At 43.6% G+C, this 17,500-nt stretch overlaps 2 protein-coding genes across 2 annotated transcripts in view; both read right to left on the bottom strand.

Annotated features, from left to right (window-relative positions):
* Positions 1-8,384, bottom strand: part of LOC111251820 (uncharacterized) — a 13,192-nt gene extending 4,808 nt beyond the window's left edge. The window contains exons 1-9 of the mRNA XM_022808852.2: positions 7,161-8,384; positions 5,864-6,158; positions 5,169-5,500; positions 4,642-4,958; positions 4,267-4,468; positions 3,672-3,987; positions 3,331-3,496; positions 2,701-2,946; positions 1-2,363 (exon numbers count right to left, since the gene is read on the bottom strand). The exon at positions 1-2,363 is cut by the window's left edge and continues 4,808 nt beyond it. Coding sequence (XP_022664587.1) covers positions 2,276-2,363; positions 2,701-2,946; positions 3,331-3,496; positions 3,672-3,987; positions 4,267-4,468; positions 4,642-4,958; positions 5,169-5,500; positions 5,864-6,158; positions 7,161-7,346 — 2,148 coding nt within the window. The 5' untranslated portion in view covers positions 7,347-8,384 and the 3' untranslated portion in view covers positions 1-2,275. The remainder of the gene's footprint in view (positions 2,364-2,700; positions 2,947-3,330; positions 3,497-3,671; positions 3,988-4,266; positions 4,469-4,641; positions 4,959-5,168; positions 5,501-5,863; positions 6,159-7,160) is intronic.
* A 1,538-nt stretch (positions 8,385-9,922) lies between these two features.
* Positions 9,923-17,500, bottom strand: part of LOC111251309 (uncharacterized) — a 16,796-nt gene continuing 9,218 nt past the window's right edge. The window contains exons 2-3 of the mRNA XM_086991271.1: positions 17,192-17,456; positions 9,923-16,539 (exon numbers count right to left, since the gene is read on the bottom strand). Of these exons, the coding sequence (XP_086847397.1) occupies positions 16,344-16,539; positions 17,192-17,456 (461 nt within the window). The 3' untranslated portion in view covers positions 9,923-16,343. The remainder of the gene's footprint in view (positions 16,540-17,191; positions 17,457-17,500) is intronic.

The raw sequence follows: 17,500 nt of genomic DNA on the forward strand, positions 1-17,500 counted from the left end.
CTATTAGAAAGCATCTGATTTCTGTTTTCGTATGGTGTATATACCGACAGTTTTCATTTTCGTATATTATATATAATCTCTGTGTAGAAATCAGTGCCTTTAGCTTTTTGATCGATGCTGTTATTGGACGATGCCTTATTGTCGATTTAACTGTTCTTTTTTCGTACTTGGGTGTTCTTTGCAATTAGCGGAAATGCCAATTTCAGGATCTCCATCGTGCATCAGTTGAGGTGGTTCTCACGTAGGTGTTGTATTCACATATATTGATTATCTGTGTATATGATTGACTATGTCTATGATTGACTCATGGGATATTAATCTACCAACAAGCAAAACCTGCTGTTGGTCAAATCTGCTGAAATGATTGGCTCGATGCGATTATCTTAGGGTCAACTTAGGACCTGCCCATAGGATTGATGGATCGTGTCCGATTGCGGGCACTTCAAAAGTTTGAGTCCTACTTGAAAGACACCCTCATTGCTCGAATATAACATTCACAATACAAATATAAACTCGTAATAATTCAATAATAATTGTGTTACTAGTAATAGGAATATAAGTCGAAATTATACTCAGTAGATAGAATTTGTTCTACTAAGAACAACATCATCGATACCAGCATCATCAGAGGGTTTGTTTACAGTTATTGACCTTAATTACGACATCGTTTTGCCACTGTTGTCGCCGTCATAAATTGTCATCCTATTTGTCGTGCTTTCCTTTGTATCAGCTTCATGTCACGGTGGCATCGCTAGACATCTACGGGAGATGATCACATATCTGCTTAATTTGTTGTATTAGTTAATGTTCTGTGTGGCGGCGACCCCATCGCCGTTCATTTTCTCTTTCAGCCGCGTTCTTGTTATCTATTCATATTTTGCGTCACGTAGTGCGCCTATTATGTGAAGGCTTGTCCTTAAACTGTTGTCTGCCTATTTGTCCTTCCGACTCAGTGTTTAATATACAACATACAAGACTAGCTCGCCTCTTGCTGACGCCTCTAAACTGCTTTCTAGAACTTTGCTTTTTTCCTATACAGAGATCGTACAGATTTCATCTTTACTTTGCGCTGGACACTATACACCTCGATACCTTACGGTGTCAGTTCTGCTACTAGATAGTTCTGCATTTACGTCTAACGTATCCGAAGACTAAGTATTTTGGGTGATTTTCTTGTTTTCGATAATGTTTCTCCGATTACCCGATTGTGATGTTATATGTTCAGCACGTCTGTTTTTTTCCTGTTAGCATAGGACTGGAGCTTAGTTCTTGGATACGCCCGAGGGGTTCCGCTTTTTATTGCAGGAAGAATTCATTGTACAATCGGAGTAGTGTGACTGAGTCGTGGCACCAAGGCCAGCGAAGTTACCTTCGTAGCGAAGCTAAAAAGGTAAACCTAATTGGGCCTGTTTTCAGGTTGTACGTTGCAAATATCGTTTGTCATGAGAGATGCAGACTTTCGGGCATGCAAAACAGCTTCGCGCCTGTCTAGTTAGTTTGCCATGATAGTGCCGGTTTGCGTAGTGCTACATACGAACTTACTGGATCTTGATATGTTATTTGTATTTACGTCCCTGTATCTTACGTAGTGCACATAAGGCATCTGCAGAATTATACAGGTTCTTCGAACACCATAATCAGGTTACATGGTCGTTAGCCTATTCTTTTTAGGTTGTTGGCATTGTCGATGTTGTAGATGCTATTGCTGTTGGGGCATGGGGGCTGATCTATGTTTGAGGCGTTCCTTCGATTTCTCGACTTATACAGATGATTCTCGATCGGTTAACTGTCCAGTGAATGATATACGTGCCATTCCCTCGAGTTCGCATATGATGGTTTGTCGAGTGTTACGAAAAACTAAGTACTGATCATTTTGCTAGAGTTTGAAAGCGTAAACATATGCTTTTTACTAACTAGCTAGTATACAATATATTCATAATTCTGATTATGTGTTTAAGACTACACGAAAAGCAACGCCACACTCAATTTGTGCTACGTCACCGAGTTCATACTGCCTCGGCAGGAAGGGGCCTGCAGTTGAACTACGCTCTATTGATTCATTAAGGAACTTAATACGATGAAACGTACGTTCTGTTTCGAGATGATGAATCGGTGCATTTCGAATCGTCATTTTCTCTCTCGTAAAGGAAGAAACAAGCGGGGGTTTGCTGACTACACTGTTACTCGGGCCATATCGTCGGCGTCGGCCAATTTTTATAGGCTTAGTTAAGCCGGTTGCTTCATAATCTTTTACGTAGATTTGAGAGGTTCACTGCTAATCCTGGCGTTCGCCAAGTGTCGTCGGTGTGCATATGTCGCCCGTGCCAGTGATAAGCGCTTCCGAAACCGACGTCTCCCCATGACTGAAAACCAGCCGATCGATGCATAAGACTCATTGAAACCACAATTGTAATTATCATCGACATTACGTGACAAGATCTATGGTTTATATTGTTAATTAATGCTCGTAATGTTCTTGTCATTTTGAACTATAAATTAAGCCGTTCTGCCATGTAGATAATATAATGCGTAGCACATGAGCAAATAACACGCCACGCGTATTATACGAAAACAAAGAAAACATGCCATATTCACAGCAAGATAGATATCTTTAAAGTGAACTCTTCTGCACACGGAACATTGCTATACTTGGCAAAAGGATGTCACAACTGCTATTCGCAGATCAGAAGCTTTTCATACCTGTTTGCTTGTCTGAGCACAATGTCTCTGTGAGAGGTACGCATGTGTCTCATAAGGGTGGCTTCTTTGGCAAATTTTTTCTGGCAGTGGGAGCAAGTCAATGGGCGGATCTGCAGATGGATCGATCGCAAGTGACGATTTAGGTCCCCACGTTGCGAAAAGCCCTTTGGACAATGTTGACAGAGAAATGGCTTCTCCTTATTATGAAATCTCTGGTGCGTTACTAGGTCCGAGTGACGAATGTAGCTGAAACAGAAGCGACGGTCACAGCAGAAACATCGGGAGCACTTAATTTAAGATATAAGTAGTGAAAGGAATTTGCTTAGCCTTTGTCTATACGGTCTGTTCTAATTTGGCCTACCGGCGACTGCAGTAATTATTAAAAACTCAAGAGGCCCTTACATCTGTCCAACCGTAAGGACTTAATACTTTAGAGTTGCAGGAAATATTTAAGACCAGATTCGGCTTAAATGCAAACTGATTTGCCTATCGTCAGTCATAAGCGACAGTATACCCTATCAAAAATAATATGCGGTCGTGGTATAAGAATCTCTCACTGTTTCCAAAAAGAGTATAAAACAATTATATCCCCATAAAGCTTATGGCCGTTAAAAATGTTTCAGTAGTTACCCTTTTCCGCAAATGTCGCAACGATGAGGCTCGGTTCCTGCGTGAACGTGCAGGTGTCTCGTGAGGTCGCACCGCTGAATGAAACTCTTGCCGCATTCATCACAGTGGAAACGCTCGTCTTCTTCAGAACGAACCGTGTGAATCTTCTGATGTCGAGTATAATTGCCTATTGCAACAGTGCCATCCGTAACCAACAAAGACGATGAGGCAAGCTCACTCTAGCTCACTATCAGTGTATGTAGTCTAGCTATCATGTAGGTAACTAGTGCTAAATCATTTGAGGATACAAAATTGGATACAATGTTATTTTCGGGATTGCTATACTAATACAGAAAACCGACCTAGCCGATTAAATGTGGCTGTACATAGCTTGCACTGAAAAGGCTTCTGGGCCTTTTTGTCTGATCCTGGACATCCGACCCCGCCTCCGCTGCCCATTCCTCCAACGGTTGTCAGTGCTCCGCCGTGTCCAGTTTGTAAAGCCAGGCCTTGACCAAGCAGCGAGATATTGCCTAGACTCAGCCCATTTAACCCATTAAGTCCGCTTAGCCCCAGAGAGCCAAGCGACAACTGAGCTTGATTCAGCGTCAGTGAACCCTCGCTGCCGACGCCGCGAACGCTCAACTCCTTTACTGCACTGCCATCCTCCTGAACAATCTACGCTTGGAAATCGTCCGACAGAAAAAAAGAAATGACAAAAACACGTAGTTGATTAAACGTCACAAGAACATAGAGACAATGCTGTCAAAGAGTCTTTAAAAAAACCGAAAGTCGTTAGTGCTTTCTGAGACAATTCCGTTTGAACGATAACTCGACGATTAGGTGAGAATTATAACGTTAATGAGCACTGCGCTCAGAAAAACTGACCCCGATCTTGTAAATGGGTCGCGTGCCTCATAGTACAGTGGGTTTACTTTTTGATGGTCATCCTGTTACCTGTAGCTTGACGGTTGGCGTCTCAGGCACGAGAAGTATATTTCCGAATAGCACAGGCTCTCCTGCGGAAGCCACGTTAAGCACATGGTGGCCGGATGTACCGGATACACCGTTAAGGCTTAGTACTCGGATTTTGCTCTCAAGACAGGACACCGACTGAACCATAGACGGACTGGAGGCCGACACAACAGCGTCGACGATGCTGAAAGGAAGTCAAGTAGTACTACATCTCTTCCACCAAGTACGTGTACGTAGATTCAAACGCGTGTACACTCTAGCTAAAGTGGCACTCGTTTTCCTACTCATCAATAAATGTTTGAGCATTGTTCGCTTTGTTTTTTCAATTAATGTAAATAGATAATAAACTATATATACTTGACTGTAGGTGGCTGTGACTGGCTCGCCTGTGCAGCATTTGTTATTGAGGTTACAGTGACGGCATTAGCAGGTTGCTGCTGCTGCTGCTGTTGTACTTGCTGCTGCGTTCTTTGGGTTTGGGGCACCGAGGGCTGAGTCTGGGCGCCGTTTGGGGGCGCGGGTGGGGTTAAAGGTGAGCCGGCCGTTGGTTCCAGTGTTGTCGAGGTCACCTCGGCTACTTCCGTGGCAGTTTCCGTTGAGCAGCTCACTGAGACCACGCTGGCATCTCGACCGACCGGCGATGTTTCACCCAAATTTGTGCTTGTACAATCCATCTGAGGGACGGTTAGATTGCATAATACCAATGTAGAGGATGTTAGTTTTCAACAAATTCGGTGACCTGTTCAATAGAGGCAGGTGCGTCACGCCATTAAATATTAAGATCGTTCGCTCAAAATAAAATCACTTTTTAACTTTTTACAGTATTCAGTTTTCATTAATTAATACTACTGTCATGTTGTTATTGTCGTTATTATTATTCTTGCCTGCTCCTCGCACTTCGGATCCGCCTGGGCAGCTGAAGACGCAATGACTATTTGCTGTTGCTGATTCGCTTGCTGTTGTTGGTGGGGGTGACCATGTAAGAGCTGAACTTGAACCTGTCGTTTTGATTTTTCAAGGTACAACTGTCCATCGTTAAGGTATTCTGAAGCAGCTCTCTCGTCATCGTCCATTTCTGCACCATCTTCGCCGGACGTCTCTGGTATATGTCCAGTTGATACCTGCACCTGAACTGTGGCCACAGGCCCGTGTTGTGTTTGCGCCTGCAGCTGTGCCAACAGAAGATCTTCCGTATCATATTCACCATTTGACGCTCCTGAAAGTAACGAACCCATACATATCAGCACAAATGAGTGCTTAGTTATCTGCCACAGGCCAATGATGAGGGTCTCATAGCACGTTTAATGGTAACAGGGAAGATTTTAACATAGATTTTGCAGCATTTGTTGCTACAACGTATAGTCATCTTCGTATTGTAGAATACCATACGCAAAGAACATTTCTTGTGCACCATGGTGGAACAATCATAAGTGAAGAAACCGTTTTTCTCCTAAATACAATGTATCGATCGACAAAGCGTATAAAAACATCTTCAATAGACAATATCTCCTATTTTACTTCTAAAAACGTACTGTATTTTCATCTGAAAGTTATCGGTTGCTTATTATATCGAACTAACCGGCGTTTTCGTCAGCAAGAACAAGGTTGCTTGGGTGCTCACGGTGATGCGTCGAGTGCTGCAGTGTACTGAGGGCGACATCTTTACTGGTTTCGTGAAGAAGGGGCGATGCGTCGAACGAGTTCATCACCTCGGCAACGTCATTCACGTCCGACACTTCATCATCAACGTCACCGGGGCCTCCAGCCCCGCTAAAGTCGTCTCCCCCTGCACCCGACGGCGAGGGGGCGCACGACTCCGTTTTGATGAATTGCACCTCTTCATTCAGCGCTAGGAAGTCGATTACTTGATTTTCCTATTGTAACGGATATTGGTGTCAAGTAAAAAATCCAATAATGAAACGTTTTAAATCAGAGCTCATCTGTTTGTCTTTTGTCATCTTACATCTCTATCTTTCATTCTAAATCCGGAGAAATATGACAGTTAGTTTTTGTAAGGGATGCAGCAGAGCGTTTCTACTGAACTAAAAAGAAAAAAGTCAAATCCGCAAGTATCTATGAACTTAGCTGCTACAGATACATTGGCAGAGACTTTGCCAGTTATGCGCGTTGAGGATGCAGGAATATCTAGTAACAATTAGTTGAAAATTGCAATAGGTTTGTCATTTAGACAGGAACACTCAGTATGACACACGAAATCACGTGTACAAATGGCGGAATTTTAAAGAGCTTCAAAAATGCAAGGTTTACTTTTATTACTATTAACATTTCAATTCGGCATATTAACATCCGATGTATTCCAAACGACCTACTTCTCTACCAAACAATTCTGCTTTCTAACACCATTTGTGTCGACCTACGCTTGGGAATCAATAAAGTACTAAGTTATCGGCTATATGATTATCCTGAGAGAATGTAATATCGTGGCTCCAATAACGAAATATATTTAAACAAGTCATCGAGGTGCAAAACAATATGATCATTTCCCTTCGTCTCAGGTAGCGGCGGATTGAAGGGAACGGCACAGGACTTCTGCGACAAAGTGTTTTTGGTCAGGCCCAAAGTGATTCGATAGTATTTGAGAAACTACGCAATAGCTAGATTTGACCAATGATTCAATCAAGTTCTCTTGCTAAAATTCAGTAAACTTCCAAATAACGTCCTCCACCAACCCATTGTAAACAAACATACCATAGCAATATTCTGACCCTTTTGCAGTACTCCGGCTGTTCACTGAACACTAGTGCAAAGGCCGAAAATAACAATACATTTAGCTGAATTGTACCCGCATAAGTTCCTTTTTCCACTGTCGTTATTAAACGCTGCAGTCTCCGCAATCCCGTCTTATTTGCACTCACCTGGAGTTTACTGTCGGATGTAGGCGCTTTGAGCAGCGCGGCGGCCGAACCCGCCGTGAGTCGCTGGAGTTGTTCCTCACTGAGCGAGAGATATTGCACCTGACCCGCGCCTTCTTTGAGGAGCTCGGTGCTCAGCTGCGGCACCAGGATCACCTGGGTAGGCAGCTGCCCGCAACTCATCGTCATGGATGAACGCTATCGTGTGCGCTTTATGATGGCGTGACGTTATCTTTGCCGTCGCCACCCGCCGCCTGTTGGATCCGCCGAATGTTCGAAGCGGACCCGTGCTCACGGTTCAGCCACGCTCCCCGATCTTTTTCGCGTCGTCGCCGTGCGCCTGTACGGCGGCCCTAGAGACGCAGTCTTCCCGGGTCGCTTAGGCCTAACGCGGGAGCGGTGGCGGACACCTCCCGCTGCGCCCGATGCATCCGGTCGCTTGATCGTGCACCTCACTAGCGCAGGCCAAAAAAGACTGATTACGATGGGCCTTCCTGGTCTTCCGAAGTCGACATATCGCTAGGCTGGAAGCACAAGGGGCACAAGTGAACGCTGGTTTGTCGTCACGTCCCCCCACCACCGCCACACACGTCTCACGAACACACGCGCTGAGGGCGCAACCCTACTGTTGTTGTTGTGGTGACGGTGAACGGACAAACCTTCGTTCAGGTTGCGTTGTGGACTGCTAGCACACTCCTCTCCGGCGCTGGTTAATACCAGGGCGACCCCACTTCACTCCGGGCTCTACCGCGCTGCTCTAGCTCCCGCTGTTACTGCTGTTGCTTCACTCGCAGTTGCCCTCACACTACTCGTTGGCTTGGCATTCCGCACTCGGTTAAAACTCTACTAGCTTTTCTTGCCTATGTAGGTGCAGGCGCTGAGAGTGGGTGGCAGCAGAAACAGTGAGGGCACTGCGAGGGGCAAGTGGACAGCCGCAGCCGCCTGAGCAGACTACCTCTCCCCCTCGTTTTGTTCCAATTGCTAGTCGAGATATCGCCGCCGAAGGCACAGAGGTAGACTGAGATAGACGGACCCGTAGAATGTTAGACTCTACCGTCGCCTGCTTACCATGTCTCTCGCTCTTGAAATTACCTCACTACACTGCCACCTAATCTGCTAAAGTTGTTTTAAAAGAGGGCAGTAGCACGTTCCCTACAGGGAGTTCCCATTGCACGGGCTCTCTCTCCAGGACGAGAGCGGCACACGGCTAAACCAAGGCCGGGTCTAACGGTGTCACTGTCAAAGCTGGTCAGCAGACTGTTGGCATACATGACCCTCCCCCCCTCCCTCCCCCCCAAAAACAAATGCGAGAGGCGTCATAGAGGAGGTTGACGAAAAGTGGGAAGAGGTTGAGTCATTTGAGTGGTGACGTCACTGCTTACATCTGACCACCCCCCTTAATTTTGAATCAGCTGTAGGCCTTCCACTGCGCCCCTAGGCAAGAGGCACAGACGGAGGCGAGGGTAAGATGCCTCTCCAGGCAGACAGTGCGCTGTATCAATCGGAAAGGATGTTCGTTATCGTAGAATGGACAATCCTCGGCGAAGTTTTTTGTTTTCTTTTTATATAAAATCACGGATAGCGTTGTGTTTTATTTAAACGAAGTTCGTTTGGCCATACCCTGTAACGAAGGTTTACAAGGAGAACAAAGGTCACTGACCAGCGTTTATTTTGGGTATAGGCAATAGTAGACAGAAACGAAAAGATAATCTCTTTCTGACAAAATTATATCGCTAGCTGCTTATGGGAAATATTTGATGGTCTTCTGGCAGCATGTAAGGATCGACGTTTGCCACTATCTTACTACGTGAATCACTCACTAGTGATCAATCAAGGGTAGACCTTAAAGACAGTTCATTTCAATAGCGTTCAATAACTAAGTGACTTATGCAAAAACTAAGTGGGTGTCTAAATGGTTCCTTTCGGATCTTGCTGTTCGTGAGTTTCGTCTGAGTTCCTGTTTCATTGTTGTCGCCGGTGGATTATAGCGCTCTTTCTGAGCTGGATTCATGGGTATGCTGCTGGACGAATGACAATAAAAAAGGAAGTGGCCATGCACTAAAATCGACCGAAAACTATCGAAGAGCGTGCTAGGGTATTATGGGAGCTCTCGTGCTATATGATGTTAATTAAACCGAACTTACATGCCGGTTGCCACTGGTGCAGTACTTCGGAAAATGGCTAACGTGTCCGACGTATAGCTTTGACCCAAACTCCTTTTCCTCTTAATACTCTCATTATCTACACAGTTTCAAAAATGAAGTAGCTTCTACGTCTACTGAAGTCCTTGACACGAAGGTTATCCCGTTATTTTGCTCGACTACTTTTCTAAAGTTCATAACGATGCCACGCATTTTGTCGACTTCAAGATCGCCAACGTTTTCAATACGTACAACGTAAGACATCGTCACATTTTAGTCACGCAAGGCCCCATACGAATTTGTAACGCATATAATCCCCGGCCCCGGATACTGTGACCGTTCATTTTCAATATATTATCAAGTGCAGCATAGCACCCAATAGAATTATTTGTGCTAAGAAAGCGCAAGTTTGCTAAGTTGAATGAAAAATGGATTTCTTGCGACGAGGCAAACGTATGGAAATACTTTTTTCCACAATGAATACGTATTTGTGTCCTGCTACCGTAAATTTGCTCGCGATACTGAGCTCTGATATAATCGACAGCGTGCAACGTCTAACTAGCAAGAGAACCAGGTAGTAGTTTATAACAAACGGGGCAAAAAAAATTGAACGAAAACAATCGATTAACGGATGCTGATCATACTCGCATTTTTATTTAAATTAAATACATTAATCACAACACGACCATTGTTCTTGTTGTGTGGGTGTGTGATGATTATATTATACTATGCATATAATTATAAAATCCAAACGTCTTGATCCTGCTGTCTTGTCTCATCATATATATATATATATATATGTATATATATATATATATATATATATATGTATATATATGTGTGTGTGTGTGTGTGTGTGTGTGTTATTTTGTCAAGGCACTGGGATTGATTTGTACTGCAAACAAGTAACTTTGTTTGTTTTTTTTTTCATTGTATTTGTCACAATACGAAGAGTAATCATTGCTATAATTATTAGTTAACAATAATTCGTTTCTGTTTTCGGGTTTTCATTCTGTAGCTATATTTCAACATTGTCTCCTTCCTGTTGTTTTCGATCGCGGTTGCTCCGATTCTGTTCATTGAATTATATTACAGGTTATACCAAATGTGAATGCGTAGATATCTCTTTATCATAGTAACAACATTATAGATATAAATAAGTATATGAATACATTTGTAGTTGTGCTATCCGTTGCTATTTGCTAACGTAGCCCTTCTATTACCCTTGCACAGGAAATTGGTGTGCAGAACAGGTAGTTTCGTTAAGGATTATATTAATCACTCTGAATTATTATTGGGACTCGTTACTTTAGGGAACGATGCATGTTTACTATTGCCATTTGTCATAAATTTCTACATCTAGGCGCAAAAAAAAACAATTGTTCAACACAATTATTTGTGCCCGGTTTGTTTTTGGCGGACGTCCTTCGTTCAAAACAGAAATCGCACACTAAAAAACGCCACTCGTTCGCTTCGGTGCCAATTAATCGCCGATCAACGTCACAATCGATTTACGAAACAAATAGAAATGTCTATCTTTTATCGTATAGCAAAATGCACCACGGAATAACAATACGATACGTACCTATCCGAATTTTCACGGAAGCACAGAACGCTGAACGTTCGCACTTTCGTTTTCAATACATACGCCCTCAAACGGGCGATGATGCACACGGCTAATTTCGAAAAGGAATCCGAGAAAAATGCAGCGGTTTTGGTAATTTATCTCTATCGTACTGATCTCTATACATCACATTTGCGCTAACTTTGTTCCGATTTATACATTTATTTCCCGCCTGTTTCTATCTTTAAGCGTCGCAACTAGTACTAATAATATAATAGTTACTTATTATTACTGTATATATATATATATATATATATATATACACGTATATATATATACACACGTATATATATATATATATATATATATATATATTAATTGCATATATATGTTCTTGTTTTGTCGTATTGCGTTATAGTGCCTTTGCTCAATTAACTGGGGATCAAGCACATATTTACGAGCATGAATAGCCCCGGCCAACGACGATATACAGGCAGACCCCACTCGTATGATTGCCGTGTCTATTTGCACAAAAAAATTATCATCGTCATTATTATTATTATTATATGAAAATGAAAAAGCTCATCCTTTTCTTTTCGACACGCTCTTAGTTCAGTTGCGAGGGTGGGGGGCGTATGGTGGCATAGTATCGATGACACCCCCGATCTTTCGTAGACGATCAGCAAATTACAAGAGATGCCTGTTTGTACAGGCCACACAATGCCACTTATTCATTCACAGACAGCGAACGCGCTAAAAACGTCCGCCACGTGTCATAATGTTATTGCGACAATATTATTGTACGACGTAGGTTCTCAGCGGCCTGCTGAACGCTTAACAGACACGCACTTTTCTGCGCAGATATTTCTATATAGTGTGTATACTCTGCAGGTTGATGAAAATTTGTTTTACTGTTTACTTGACTTGACTGGTCTTGCTTTTGACTTAAGGATACGTGCTCGTGCTATTGCACTCTGACTATATTGACAAAACAAAGACTACTTGTCGCCTATCAGGTCGCCTATTGTCTTCTAGCTTTAGAAAGTTGGGCAAGGAACAGCGGCGAACACCGAATTCGATGCGTTTGGTCTGACCTCAAATCAAGAATCCTGGTTTCGCATCAAGAATAGATCGCCAATTTCCCCTATGCGACAGATGCGCGTGAGGGGGTACAATATTTACACTGTTACTAGATACCGGTATAGATTAGGTTTAGAATTGGCATTGTTATGAAGACAACGATCGTAACATGGTCATGCAAGACATATTGCACCTTCGTCTCGTATGGTCGTGCCCTTAACAGAGTCGATCACCCCGATACCTTCTCCTCAGCTATCCTAATCTGACCTGCAACCTAACTCCAATCGTGAGAAATGTTCGCCGTGTTCGACAGTTGCCCTTTATGGCGTTAGCAGCGGCAACAAAGACTGACGCGCCATGTATTACCAACGACGCGTCCGATAGCCACCCTGTATTGCTCCCGGCGTCTCAGGCGATTCTGATATTTTTACCAGACTGCACCGTAATCGTAGCGTATCTAACGAATACAAGTAGTAGATAAGTTCACGTAGACATGTTCCGTCTTATCGAGGCTAAATTCGTTCAATGTTGGCCCCCAGAATATGGTTCGATTTTATTTAAACCAGTCGAATTGGTGCTTTACGAGACTCTAGCGTAACACCATGTTGTCTAACAGTTTAACTGTCAGTTAATACGTGAACCCCGTAATATTGTTATTATTTATGTGTGTTTGCGCTTTCATATATATATATATATATACAATATATATATATATATATATTTAGCGCCGTTGTTGTAGGAGACCAGGTGTGATTGTAGAAAAGCAATTGCAAATCATAACTATAATCATTATACAATATCATTATAGTTATGAAAACATGAATGAATTGTTAGGCTTTCTATAATGCATGAATAAAAAATAAACATAATGAATTCTATTTTCTGATCATCATTATGATATTGGTTAATTGATGACTAGGTAAATGCCTGCCGGTACGCGTCCCAATGGAGAGCCTACATTCACTCTTCAACTGTTCTCTGGTGATCCAGCGCATACATTAAAACTTAACAAAAAGATCTTCATTCAAGGCAAGCCTATCCACTTCTGTCGGGATAAAGGTGCCCCACTTGAAAACTATAGTTAATCATATGCGGCGCTTCTTCACGGGGTATAAAAGTCTACTGCGTTACCATTGTCTATTGTTCTCCTATAATTTTGTGCACATTCAAAAATAGACGAAAATTTACTCGACGCGGCCATTCAGTCGGAGCCGTACCAGAACTGAAATACGTTATTACCCTTAAACGCTAAACTCGGCCTTCTGTGATAGGATCAATAGGCTACTACTACAACAACAACAACAAGACGACGCAAAAGAGTAACTGTAACTAAAACGTGCCAAGCTTCATCTAGATCAACGAGTTTTTTTCTTCGCCATTGACACTTGACTGTAACAATATCGTAACCGTAATTGTAGCTACCGTAATCGTGTTATTACTAGAAACATGAAAGGGAAAACAACAATGGCAGGTGAGATCGGATTAATGAACGATCGATCGATGTCTACGCACAAGCAGACCCTAGAAGCACCGCATCTAAAAACCCTGAACTTAGTCAAACCTGTTTGGCCCTCTATGGAGGCGGCGGCGCCACCCAATTCAATTGCTGTTTGATAAAATCATTGATGACCTCGTTGCAGCTAACATGCCGAAGTCAGAGAGACTAACAATGTCTATATAACTGAATGCGAAGGATCACTAGGCACGTCGATTCGATCGAGGTGTTACTGAGAACGTGTCTTGAGGGTGTCGTCAGACGATTGAGACACGGCCGTATTTGCGTTGGTAGATTTTGTAGATTGCGCAGCGTATCCTCACGTACGATGAATAAACGCAAAGGACGCGCAGGCAACAGAAAGACCGCACATATTCGGAGTCAGTCCCGTTTCAGCCGCAAAGAACCAAAACGAAAATGACGCGCACGAAATACGTTTAAACAAGGAGGTGTACACATATCTGTGTATTGTTACGTTACTACGTTGCACTTCCTACTAACTTCATTGGATAGTTCAGTGATTGGGAATCAATGAGTGCAGGCTGCAAAGCAATGGCATGCAGGGATTGATTATACGTGACATTATGATATACCAAGGTTATATATATATATATATATATTGCTTAACTGGTCTATCTATTTCGCTAGTATTATTATTTTTTTTGATATAATAAATAAATGAATAGATGATTTTTTTTTGCAAAGTGTCTGCGTAATTCATACAAGGCAGGTTCATCATTAATTTTTGTTTGAAATCGCTTCCGTACTCGAGTTGAGTACTTGGAGTCGGTCGGATCTGGCTGACGTCTGTCCATGTTAACAAGCATGGACACCTTTCGTTGGTCTTCCGTGTGCTTCGGAAACGGTGTGTCCTCAAGCAAGCGATTACAATCGTCTTCGTATCGACGTGCTGTTTGTTATTGTATATAGCGATATTGCACTCACACCGATAATCAACAGGACAAGACTGCTTGTTGCCCTTTTTGCCTATTTTTAGTAGCGGTTATTCGCCCCCTGAACTCGTTCTCGCCTTAAATCTATCCTTTGTACCGCCTCTAAACACGTTTGCTCTTCCGTGTCTGTCTATACGCTTTTGCCAGCGCGTCTGCAGTGGTTAATTATAGTAATTCATAGTGATAGTCTAAGCAAATGTACAATAATGTACATGGCGTATAGTAGGTGAAGTAGACGGGAAGAGCAGCACCGGGGTGGATCATTTTGCTACGCTTCATGGGACGATGTGGACATTTCAGTCAAATTATCTCCATAATTTGCCATAGATCTCGGAGACTCAGCGTGACGATCGGCCGACACAACAGCTACAGCAGACAGCCGCGGTTCACAACGCAACTCAACACACACTGCTCACTAACTGTCAATAATGAGAGCAATGGTTGTTGAAATGGGAGTACTTGATAAAGTCTGCTTTGTCAAAATGCTGCCACAGCTTGCCATTTCTGCCGCTCGTTGACGTGATGACAGCGAACAAGGAGTTTGTCCTCTGTCGTTGTTATGTGGCTTAGCTGGTGAACTACACGGTCGGTCGGAGCTCCGCCGCTGTACTCGGCGCCCTGCCCCGCTTCGCCGAGGCAAACGATGCTTCGCTGGCGGTTATTGAAGCACGTTCGAGCTACCGCTAGTGCGGCTATCGCCGACGCTTGTCCTGTGACGAACGAAGCCTGCTGAAGTCAATTGCTGCCAACCAATCTACCTACTACTGCCGGCGGTGGGGATCGGCAGAGGACGGGGTGCAGGAGGAGGATGGGGAATTCTACGACGACGACAGTCTGCTCTGCTGCCCCCGTCGGGTTGGTGAACTCCTTGGAAAAGAGGGCTTACCCTGGCCATGCGCTTCTGGGCGCCGCGGTACCGACGGTAACCCACCACTCCGGTCGGATGCTGTCATCAACGAGACTCTGTCGCTCATGACGAGCGAGCAATTACAGAGGCCGCAACAACGTAGGTACTCCTTTACCCTCTTCTTTTGTTATATATATTGCTATATATTCCCTTGTTATTCCAACTTCTCTCTCGAATAATATCTTGCTTAAGACACACACAACGCACACACACACACACACGCACACACACACGCACACACACACACACACACACACACACACACACACACACACACATACACACACACACACACACAGAGTGATACACACACATCCGGCAAACATTCGTCAGAGAAGCGCACACGAAAACTGCGGCGGCAGTGCCATTCAAAAACTACTCGATGGCTGTCGCGCTACGAGTTCCACTGCTAAATCTTCATTTTTCGTTCTCTCTCTCTCTCTCTCTCTCTCTCTCTCTCTCTCTCTCTCTCTCTCTGTACTTATAACAGGGATTTCGCCGTGAACTCGCTGCTCCTCTATCGAACAGGAATTGGACGGAAGGCACGTACCACTGTTACAGCACGGGCTCATGCGACGCGATCGCAGGGCCAAAAACATACCACGTCAGCATCATCGTCATTATCAGCATCATAATCTTCGCCATCATCAACATGATCATGATCATCATCACCGGTAGCCGTCTCAGTTCGACACATAATGTGGGAAGAACAAAAGCTGGGCGATCATGTGCAGAGAGCAAGCGTGTTTCACATTTTCCCTTTTGCTCGTTAATGAATCGCTTGAATTTTTATGGTTGTCGCAATCGTCAGCTCGTGTCTGTCGTCATACAATCGTCGTTTTACATTCTCGTTTCCCTTTGTAGCTCCTGCACAATATTGTATGTTAACTATGTGTTTGTTATACACGTGATAAGTATGTATCTATCATAAGCGCGTTGCTCCTAAATCAATGTTTGTTGGCTCGTAGGCAGTTGTTATTCGGCCGAACAAGGGCTGATTCTCGGATCTTCCAAGTCCCAGCCGTTAGGTTTAAGCTACTTTCTTCTCATGGAACTGTGCTTGGTGGCGAAGGGGTAACAACGAGGGACGTTGGAATTGTTGATAGTGCACTGATAATGGCGTGTGGGGGTGAAGACCCCCCGGATGTCGGCGGCGGCGAAATCATACCAGCGACGCGCATTAGATCAGCTGGCATCGATGAGGATCCAGCCATGTCTGCTGGTAGAGAATCCGGATGCTTCCTGTATAGTCAGTCGTGGTCATGCGTTCGTAGGTGATGGAAAGATTCGGGGTAACATCAAAATCAAAAAAGAGACGAAAACACAACAAAAGAAAACAGAAAATCCAAATAACTTTGAAAAATGCATACAAACATAAGTAGTAAATAAACGATACAAAAATGAATCCTATGAATAAAATAAATAAAAAGTCATCTCGATGGTACGCCGTTGTTGTAAACAATAACAAGTTAATGAACTTTTTAACGTGAAATTTTTGCATGGAAGCCGCCAAGTAGGCTCATCGATCGTATAAAAATGTTTTACAGATAACTAAACTGTTATGATACCAAAACGTAATATATCTATCTGGCTATTGGCAATCAAATTTGCAAAGCAAATCAAAGGGACACGAGCTAATCTACGTGAAAAACTCATAGAAACAACCCGGACGTTACGAAGGGGGCGAACGAAACGCCCAAAGGCTGTCGAAGCATTCGTTTCGATACCGTTATACAGACCCTAAGCCTGCGTAGCTGTGTAAGCACCAAGAAACATCGATATTGATTAAGTTAATATGTTACTAGCAAAAACGTGTTTCTTTTTCACAAACTATCAGACAAGTTCAATTTCAAGCTCACTATTTCGCGAACGACAGTCGCAATCCGACGAGTACCTGCGAATGTGTCTCCAGAGGTGATCTTTCCGGCTGACGGCGGCGTTGCATAAATGACAGGTAAATGTTGTACGGTATGGCGAGTGAATGTTAGCGATATGTCGATTGAGGGCGCTTCTTGAGCCTACGACTACAGTACAATAGGCGCACGGCCACGAAGACGGTCCATCAAGTCCAGCCGAAATCTGCAGACCCTTGGTCGCGACAAGCATCTGAAGTCCCTGAGGAGTGGCCGCGGTTAATGGGCCACTTGGAACCACATCGCCTGCAATCAACAGTTGCTTAGTAAGTTCAGTCACCACGTCTGTG

The sequence above is a fragment of the Varroa destructor genome, unplaced genomic scaffold (assembly GCF_002443255.2).
Source record: "Varroa destructor unplaced genomic scaffold, Vdes_3.0 BEIS01000005.1, whole genome shotgun sequence".
Classification (NCBI taxonomy): Eukaryota; Metazoa; Arthropoda; class Arachnida; order Mesostigmata; family Varroidae; genus Varroa; species Varroa destructor.